The sequence below is a fragment of the Piliocolobus tephrosceles genome, chromosome 13 (genome assembly GCF_002776525.5).
Source record: "Piliocolobus tephrosceles isolate RC106 chromosome 13, ASM277652v3, whole genome shotgun sequence".
In the NCBI taxonomy this organism is placed as follows: domain Eukaryota; kingdom Metazoa; phylum Chordata; class Mammalia; order Primates; family Cercopithecidae; genus Piliocolobus; species Piliocolobus tephrosceles.
This window is the reverse complement of record NC_045446.1, coordinates 4,039,188-4,048,924: the sequence shown is the minus strand read 5'-3', so window position 1 is coordinate 4,048,924 and position 9,737 is coordinate 4,039,188. Positions and strand designations below refer to the sequence as shown.

The window sequence follows — 9,737 nt, the reverse complement described above, 5'->3', positions numbered from 1 at the left end:
GCAGACCTGCAGCAGGGGGCTGAATTTACCCGGGAATGGGGACATGGATCAAGCCTGCAGCACTCCTGGGATGCCGCTTGTTTTCTGCCTTCAGGAGGTGCAGGAGCAGCAGTGCTCCTCGTCCAGGCTTCTTGTCTATAAAGTCGGCCACGGTGTTTGGCAGGAGATACTTACTTTTGAACTGAAAGTGTTTTCTTGTCCGAACGGGTCCCCTTTCCCTGGGGAAAGGAGCCTAAGGGGCTGAAACGCTTGAGTGTGACCGAGCCCTGAGATAAGCAGGAGCGGGGCTGATAGGGCTGCGCCCTCCGCATCTGCAGGGTCTCTCCTCCCGTGTACACGGATACGCGCACTCATCTGCTGTGTGGGTAGGACCCTAGGAATGAACTGCACAGCCTGGAGTGCCTTTACTGAATTATTTGAAGTACAGTTCTTAGCCTGTTTCCACATCTTGGCCGAGTGTTCAGATTTTAAGTTCATTCTTGAACGTTGACCTTTGGAGCCACCTTCTGGCGCTGAGCCTGGGAGAGCCTTCTGGAAACTGTGTTTGATTTTTGCGCATGCTCATGCAATTCTAACCCAACTGTGTTTCCTCTCTTGGTTGTTTTCCCCACCGTGGCTTGTGGATTTTCAGATTATAAGACTGGTTTCGGAGGCAAATTCGGTATTCAGTCGGAGAGGCAGGACTCCGCTGCTGTGGGGTTTGATTACAAGGAGAAGTTGGCCAAGCACGAGTCCCAGCAAGGCACAGTTGCCACCAGCCTCTTACCCCCACCCTCCCCCTCCCATGCAGCCACTTCTAGCACAGACTTCAAGGCTCACCGTCCGCGCCTGTAGCACAGTCCTCCTGTGTCACCAATTGTCAGCTGTCAGGCTGTTGGGCACTTGAAACCCATTTCTCTCAGAGCGACACTGGTTTTGAGTGGTTCCCTTCTCTTCCCCACTTCACTTTCTTCCCTGTGAACCTGTGATCTGCGTATGGCAGGATGTACCAGTTAGTATGTGGGGGCCATCTTTCTAACCCTGTGACCCATCCAGTCTCTGGACCGGGGCATCTCCCGTCTCCAGCAGCATTCTGCCCAAGGCTGTTCTGCTGTTAATGGTGACTGCTGTGCGCCGTTGAGTCAGGCCTTCCAGATGAGGAGAGAGGTGTTTGGTTCAACCAAACCGCTGGCCGATTGACCAGGGGCTTCGTAGCAGCAAGGGCCAGGAGACAGGCGTGTTCTGTGTGGTTTCTGTGTTTCATTTGTGGTGGTGTTTTTGGCTGGGGTTGGGAGGTTTTTTGTTTGTTTCATCTGATGACACCGTATGTGTGTAACATCTCCACACAGAGCCACACAGTATGTACGCAGAGCCAGCTCTGCATCCTTCCTTAGAGCAGTTATGTTACCTTCAAAATGTGGACTTGGTTATTAGAACCTGAACACATAATTGGAAAAATAGTAATTCCCTAACCTTGCAGGGCAGACTCTAGACTTTCCACCTGCAGCGTTAGAAACACAGCAGTGTTCAGGTGTGGGCAGGTAGACACAGCTGGGGTGGCCCCGCAGACTGCATGGAGATGGCAGTGGCTCTCCGAGGCATCGCTCCTGCATGACAGTGTGACTTTCATGTGGATCTGTGTTGCTGCAGCAGAAGGATTTGGCTGGTAGAATTTCCACATGGATTTTTTTTTTCTCTTAAAAAGCAAGAGAACAAACTGCGATTGAGCCTCTTTTTAGCGCTCAGTAGAGCAGGCGCACAGGAAGCAGCTGAGAATAAGCCCGTGCTGGTGCGGAAGACTGTGCTATTGAAGTGGCGCGTTGCAAAGGCCTGTCCGTGCCCTCTCCTCGCTTAGCTCCTGCCTGCCGCCTGCCGCCCCTCCTGCCCCTCAGGGAATGCTGAAGCCCGCCCCTGGCCTGTGCCCTGCTTCTCACTGCCTGGGTCTCACGACCATGGGTGGAAGCAAAACTTGCCTTGCAAGTGAAGCCTCGCGTGGCCATTCTCGTTTCTTCCCGCTGTGGTGCACCTTCTTGGGCTGTTTCTGGATCTGTCTGCATGCACCCACGGCCACCCCCGCGCTCGCCTCCACTGCAGAGTAAGTGTTGTGTTTTGCCACATTTCAGACTACTCCAAAGGATTCGGCGGGAAGTATGGGGTGCAGAAGGATCGGATGGATAAGGTAAATATTCCAGACCCGGAGCTTAGTGTCGTCTGCCTGCAGGGACTCTTGGTGGGTGTGGCTCACGGTGCTGGTGGCATCTATGCGCTGGGGTGGGGCACAGGTGATTTCCATCCTAGCGGACGTGATGTGTCCTCTGCTTCTCATGGCCGTGCTGTGGGATAGGCGCTGCCCCTGGCCCCCTCCTAGTTGGGGGCCCCGGGCCAGGCAGGTTTGGCACCTGGCTGCGGCACAGCAGTGGACGCCGGGGCTGCCACAGGAACCCAGACGTTTTAACATGAGAGGTGAGAGCCTCGAGGGCTTATGTCCATTTGAACTTAAATTCTTAACAGTAAATGAGATTGGAACCGAGTGTTAGACCGCATGTGGGGCTACCCCGCTGGTAGCCGGCACTGCCTGTGCCATGATGAGCCCATGTCTCCCGTCTTCAGCCTCACAGAGACACGGGCTCCACACTGCGTGCTCCTGTGCATGGCCCGTGGTCAGGGATGGCAGGGTCAGTCCTTGCCTCACAGCTGACCACACAGCACCATCCAGGGGCTCCTAATGTGGGCTCTGGGGGCGTGGGCGGGCAGAGCAGAGCTCTCCAGGGAGCGGTAGCGTGGGCTCATTTCTGAGGGCAAGCAGGAGTTCAGGAGAGAAGGCTCAGGAGGCCACGGAGGGGCGAGGAGTGGGCCTGGGTGGGACAGGAGTCACAGCAGGTTCTCAAGGAGCCTAGCTGCAGAGGGAGGGCGGGGAGCGGGGACGGGGCCGGCCCTGGAGAGCCCCACGCACCACAGAGCGTTCTGCACATCGTTAGGTGACATGCATGGCCCCAGAAAGGTTAGCAGGTAAGGGACACTGGGGGGGGCTGCCAGCCTCAGCGTGGAGTCCGGGTTGTGGGGAATGGCCCGCAGCGGGGTGTGGTCCTGAGGAGAACTGGAGGGGCTCAGGCGGTAGAGAAGCAGGGCATGGTGTTTGGCGCCAAGGGACGCAGGGGAGGGAGCAGTCGGGTGGATGTGGGGTGGACGTGGGGCCGACTGTGAGCCGAAGAACTGGGAGTAGCGGATGTGGGTGTCCGTGAGAGAGAGCTGGGGTAGGGCTGGGGCCAGGCCCGGGTGGCGTGCAGAGTGGGGAGGGGAGTAGGCACGCGCTCAGAGGACACTGGGCGGGGGAACCAGTGAGGTAGCAGGGGCCTTGCGAGGCACTGGGACGGATGGAGGGAAGGAGCTCCCCTGTGGGTGAATCAGAGGTTGTGGCTTTGAGGCCGGACCCTGAGGGACTGCTGTGCTGTGGGTGTCTGTGGTCAGCATTGCTGGTGTTGGCAGTGACCGCTGAGCTTGTGAGCACGTGGGGAGGCAGTGTAGGGGTGCGGCCTTTGGTGTCACTGTCGTTCATCCAGGAGGGGGTGGAGCTTCTCTCTCTCGCTTTGCTGTGTGATAAAGTCCAAGGTTTAGAGAGGGTGATGTAACTGCCTGGGTCCCCGTACATTGTGGGGAAGGGGCTACAACCCAGGCTGGGAGGTGAGGTCATCCCCTGAGGGCGAGGTGATGTCTGCAGAGGGCCCAGTGGGTGACGGGACCCAGTAAGGCTGATGGCCTTGCCTTTGAACAGGTACAAGCGGCTCAAGGGACATGGAGTAGACGCTGGAGCTGACTGACAGGAGGAGGGAGCAGGGTCCGAGGAAGGACAGGCAGGCCAGGAAGGGGGCAAGCAGGAGGTGCTGGGCAGAAAGGGGCCGTGGTGTGGGGGCTCTGGTGGCTTCTGAGCCTCAGGTGTTCTCATCAGAGGTAGTGAAACCCACAGTGAGACTGGGGACGGCCGCTGGTCTCCACGAGCTCTGCCAGTCTCCACCTGAGTCCTCTGTGAGAGTCATGGCTGCCACTTGGTCAGGCCGGAGTTGAGTCCCCCGCAATGCAGAAAGATGTGACTGCACCACTGCGTGGTGTGGTGTGGAGGACGGGCTACCGGAGGCTTGCATGTGTCCCCAGTGTCTTCTGCTTCCTGTAAATGCTCACACCTCTGGGTGGCGAGGGAGGGTGGGGAAGGCGTGAGGCTGATCCCAGTATTGGTATATGATAGAGCAGATGGAGAGACATGTATTTCTTATGCTCGTGCTGACTCACGATTGCCTGCAAATGTGGTGGGTCATCGTTCTCATGCCTCAGTTAGTTTGCAAAACTGAGAGGCCATGAAGAGTGCTCTGGGCTGTGTGGCTGGGCGTTTGGGAAGATCTGAGGAAGGCATTTGCCTCTGGTAGGAGCCGCCACAGGGCATGGAGAAAAGAGAAAAGTGCTTTTCTGACACCCACTTCCTGTCTCCACAGAACGCGTCAACCTTTGAGGATGTCACCCAGGTGTCCTCTGCCTACCAGAAGACAGTACCTGTTGAAGCTGGTGAGTCCTGGCTGATACCGGGAGCACCGTGTGGTTTCCCAGGAAAACACTGAGGGGAAGGACAGTTGTGAAACACAGCCAGGAGCAGACGCACCACTAGTTGAAAGTGTGGTTGTTGCTGCGTGTTTTTGGGAAAGAAAATGATCCTTTTGATGAAGATCCCGTTTCTCCTGCAGAGGTTTAGAGCCACCTTTCAAACGCAGCATGGTGCAGTTGTTTCAGTGGGGCCCGTTTCAAGGGCCTCTTCCCAAAGCAAAGGGGTTAAGTGCACGTTCATGAGGGTCCCTCCACACTGCCAGTGACCAGCTCCTGGGAGCAGCTGAGGCCTGCCCGGCTCCCTGAGCGACTCGGTCGCAGCTGTGTCAGGAGGAAGACATCATGACGTCTGTGTGCAGGCGATGGCAGACGTTCTCTCTACTGTTTGTTCTTGGGCCCTTGACCAGGGAGCTCGAAACCTGTCCTTTTCTGTGCTGGACACACGATTGAGTCAGAGGTGGGCCATGCCCCAGAGAGGCAGGTACTTGGGGAAAATATCGGACATGAAAGCAAATGCTAAATTTAACACAGGATGCGGAGAGCTACTACTGACTTACTAGGGGAGCCGTGGATCCACAGTTCTCAAAGTCGGAGGACCCAGGACACTTTGACCACTAGTGAGAATCCCCCAAGACGTTGATATCTTTGATGACATTGACTATATTAGAAATTAGAGGAATGTGGCCCGGCGCGGTGGCTCACGCCTGTAATCCCAGCACTTTGGGAGGCTGAGGCCGGTGGGTTACGAGGTCAGGAGATCGAGACCATCCTGGCTAACACGGTGAAACCCCGTCTCTACTAAAAATACAAAAAAAAAAAAAAAAAAAAAACAGGCATGGTGGCGGGCGCCTGTAGTCCCAAGCTACTCAGGAGGCTGAGGCAGGAGAATGGCCTGAACCCAGGAGGCAGAGCTTGCACTGAGCTGAGATTGCACCACTGCACTCCAGCCTGGACGACAGAGTGAGACTCTATCTCAAAAAAAAGAAATTAGAGGAATGTTTTATTTGTTTATTTATTTATTTTGAGACTGGGTCTTGCTGTGTCATCCAGGTAGGACTGCAGCCTCAGTCTCCTGGGCTCAAGCAGTCCTCTTGCCTCAGCCTCTGAGAAGCTGGAATTATAAGTGCATGCCACCATGCCCAGTTAAGTTTTTTTTATTTTTAGTAGAGATGAGGTCTCACTGTGTTGCCCAGGTTGGTCTTGAATTCCTGAGCTCAAGTTATCCACCTGCCTCAGCCTCTCAGAGTGCTGGGATTACAGGCATGAGCCACCACAGCCATTGGAAAGTTATAAATTGATTCACTTAAAAAGAATAAAACTAGGTTGGATACGGTGGCTCATGCCTGTAGCCCTAGCACTCTGGGAGGCTGAGACAGGTGGTTCACCTGAGGTCAGGAGTTTGAGACCAGCCTGGCCAACATGGTGAAACCCTGTCTCTACTAAAGATACAAAAAGTAGCTGGGCGTGGTGGCCCACGCCTGTAATCCCAACTACTCAGGAGACGGAGGCAGGAGAATTGTTTGAATCTGGAGGCGGAGGTTGCAGTGAGCCTTGATTGCGCCACTGCACTCCAGCCTGGGCGACAAGAGCTAAAGTCCATCTCAAAAAATAAAAATAATAATATAACTGGCCACGCACGGAGTGGCATTGTTTTTTTTTTTGTAAATCTTTTTAATAGAAGACGGCTGCATTCTCACACCTATCTGCCTCTGCAGTCTATCGATGTTACGTTGTTTAGGAAGAACATGTGGAGTCACCTAGGTCGGCGGTTGGGAAAGGGAGGGGAGTTTGTAACGCTGAGGGCAGTGTGGGTGTCCTTCTGCGATGCCATGCAAGCGTGCCAGGTGGTGGTGGTCCTGCTGGCCGGCTCCTCTGGCCCTAAGTGGCTCGCTCCCCAGTATGCTTGGATGGCACCATGTGTTGGTTATTTGGAAAATGCTGGACCTCTGAGATGCCCGTCTTCCAGTTGCGGGCACTTCTCATTATACAGGACCAAAAAAATCACATTTGCTGTCATCGTCAATGTCATCTGCAGAGGCTAAGTGGAAATTGTCATGTTCATGTAGCAGCCTCACATTTTTTAGAATTCTGTCTTTTACTTGAAAGCTGGAATTTTCCCGTTGGCGACAAATACTACAGTAATTTTTCTTGACACAATAGGCTTAGTTCATTCACTTGGGAGAAAACTGCTGCCAGATACCCAGCTTTGCATAGCCATAGTTTGTCTGTCAGTTGTTATTTCAGGGAAGAACACTGTTCCATGAAAAAACAATCAACTTGCAGCTCTCATGGTTTCATTCGTGTTCCTTGAGACAGAGACAGCCACCGCCACAGTCCCGGACACAGCAGGGAAGGCTCATGTGTCTTCCCACTTTTTTGAGACAGAATCTCGCTCTGTTGCGCCCCATCTTGGCTCACTGCAGCCCCTGGGTTCAAGCAGTTCTCCTGCCTCAGCCTCCAAGTAGCTGGGATTACTGGCGCCCACCACCACGCCCAGCTAATTTTTGTATTTTTAGTAGAGACAGGGTTTGACCATGTTGACCAGGATGGTCTCAATCCCTTGACCTCGTGATCCACCCGCCTCAGCCTCCCGAAGTCCTGGGATTTCAGGCGTGAGCCACCACTCCCGGCCATGTTCCCCACTTTTGACTTAAATTTTTATCATTTTTTCTTAATAGACATGGGGTCTCACTGTCTTTCTCAGGCTGGTCTCAAACTCCTGATCTCAGACAGTCCTCCCATTTCAACCTCCCAAAGTGCTGGGAATTACAGGCATGAGCCACTGCCCTCTTTTCCATTTTTGTCACACAGACTATAAAAAAATGTATACTCAGTGGTTAAGATTCACTATACTCAGTATATGTCGATTACAGCATACATCAGTACCTTAACTGCTTTTTCAAGGACAGATGTCTTTTAGAGAAATTGCTGTTTTTATTTAAAATTGTGAATGTGGTGGTGAAGATTCTGTCTTGTTTAAAGATCTTCCTGATGCCAAGCTTAGGGGGATCGCCAGTCCCACCAGGTGTGCAGTGCCCTGCAGCAGACGCCCGGTGCTGGCTCCGGACCAGTGGGCTGAGCTGGCAGCTGCAAGAACCTTTCCCCCCTCGGGGGTTAGGGGGATGACCGGTTCCTGGGGCGGTCACCCTGTGTGGGGCTGTTGTCCAGGAGCGGTGTTTTTGCTGTGCTTAGGCCACACGTCCTCCCGCCTTTCTCTATAGTGACCAGCAAAACAAGTAACATCAGAGCTAACTTTGAAAACCTCGCTAAGGAGAAGGAGCAGGAGGGCAGGCGGAAGGCGGAGGCCGAGAGAGCCCAGCGGATGGCTAAGGAGCGGCAGGAGCAGGAAGAGGCCAGGAGGAAGCTGGAGGTGAGCGGCAAGGAGTGGGCTGCAGCGCGCTCTCCCTCTCGGGCCTGTGCGAGGGGATTGGGAGCTCTGGGGCCTGGGCGGGGCTTATTCTTTCCTGGCCAGGTTTTCCTTGGAAGGCATGTTTAACTCTCCTTTAAGGCTGTCCTTTAAGGCACTTGTCACTTGAAGCCACACATAGGCTGAGTCTCTGGCCACAACGCTCCAGGCAGCTGGCTAGCGCCATCCCGGTCTTGCCGGTCCAGCCCCGGGACCCAGCAACCTGCCCTGCCCTCTGTCCCTGAGCTGACAGCAGAGTCCTGTCGGCTTCCTTCTCCACGGAGCTCTTGTCCAAATGTCAGCCTGAGTCTCTTCTCACCCCTCCCTCTCTGGAAGCCCCTCCTTTTCCGGGTGAAAGTTTGGGGTTTGGGGGGGCCTCTGTGCAGAGGCAGCCTGCTCTTGGGGCCCAGTCCCGCTCACCCAAGCCCCTGGGCTGTGGAGAAGCGCTCCCAGCGGAAGATGCCAGAAGCGTACCCCCGGCAGGGACAGCACGAGCCTGCATCGGGGTGCCTTGGGTCTAGCCTGGGTGGCTTCCCACTGACAAGGACTTTCCCTGTGCTCAGCAGGATTTGGGGGGCTGTGAATAGAGCCTGGGGCCTACAAATGTGTGTGTGTGAAATTACCAGGTGTGGCTCTCAGCTGGGGCGTCTGCAGTGTGGGGCAGGCCCAGCCTGTCTGGAAGCCTGGGCTTCTCCTGCCCACCCCAGGCCCTGCCCCTGCCCCTGCAGGGCCACACAGGACATGGTACTTCGAGTGTTTCATCTGTGGGTGGCACCAGGTGACGTGGGAATTTACAACTGTCCTGTTGGGGTCAGGCAAGACCATGGATGCCAGGAACCGTGCTGGGGTCTCAAGACCGGGGTGGGTTTCTCTTCAACAAGACAAGACAGCACTGCCATTGTTCCTAACAGAGGGAGGCAGCCTGCAGGGGGAGAGGAGGGAGGGTTTGGAGCGAGGCAGCCTGCAGGGGGAGAGGAGGGAGGGTTTGGAGCGGACGCCTGGGGTTCAGCTCCTGCCTGGGTGGCTCCCTGGCCCTGTGCCTGCACACCTCACCCTCACCCTCAGACTCAGCGTCTGGCACTGGAGCCTGCAGGCTGTCAGTGAGTTTCCCGTTGCTGCTGTAGTCACCACCACACACAGCACACAGCTAGTGTCTTACAGCCCTGGAGGTCAGAAGTCCTGAAAGATGTCAGCAGAGCTGTGCTCCTCCTGGTGGCCCTGCGGCCCCATCTCCCCATCTCCAGCCTCTGCTTTCGTTGTTGCCGCCCCTCCTCTGTCCCCTTCTCTCAGGACCTCGCGATTACACTGGGTCCACCCAGACAGTCCAGAGTTCCCATCGCAGAACCCTTAGTTTCATCACACCACAGTCCCTCCGCATGGGGTCTGGGGACTGCGATGTCAGCAGCTTTGAGGGGCCATTATCCTACCCTGGTTCATCCTTTGGCCCCTAAAGCTTCATGTCCGTCTCAGGCGCAAACGCACTCAGCCCATATGAAGGCCCCCAAGGCCTCAACCCATTGCAGCATCAACTCAGACTCCCAAATCTGTGGCTAAACCGTCTAATCGTGTGTGGGCAGGACATGAGCTGTGGCCCAGTCCCGGCACTGTTGCGTCACTGGCTGTGTGATCTCAGCCTCAGAGCTCACCTGCCCCTTGGATCCTGCCTGGGCGCTGATGGGATCTGAAGCTTGGTGCTCCAGCTCACCTGCCCCTCAGATCCTGCCCGGGTGCTGGTGGGATCCGAGGCTTAGTGCTCCAGCTC

At 55.4% G+C, this 9,737-nt stretch overlaps 1 protein-coding gene across 6 annotated transcripts in view; it reads left to right on the top strand.

Annotated features, from left to right (window-relative positions):
• The window catches only part of CTTN (cortactin), a 38,031-nt gene that overhangs the window by 22,738 nt on the left and 5,556 nt on the right, over nucleotides 1-9,737 (top strand). For 4 of the 6 annotated variants that reach the window (XM_023186460.2, XM_023186463.2, XM_023186461.3 and 1 more), the window contains 4 exons: nucleotides 632-742; nucleotides 2,103-2,158; nucleotides 4,464-4,533; nucleotides 7,791-7,939. In XM_023186460.2, coding sequence (XP_023042228.1) covers nucleotides 632-742; nucleotides 2,103-2,158; nucleotides 4,464-4,533; nucleotides 7,791-7,939 — 386 coding nt within the window. The remainder of the gene's footprint in view (nucleotides 1-631; nucleotides 743-2,102; nucleotides 2,159-4,463; nucleotides 4,534-7,790; nucleotides 7,940-9,737) is intronic. The other 2 variants (XM_023186465.2, XM_023186466.3) reach the window with 1 other exon arrangement.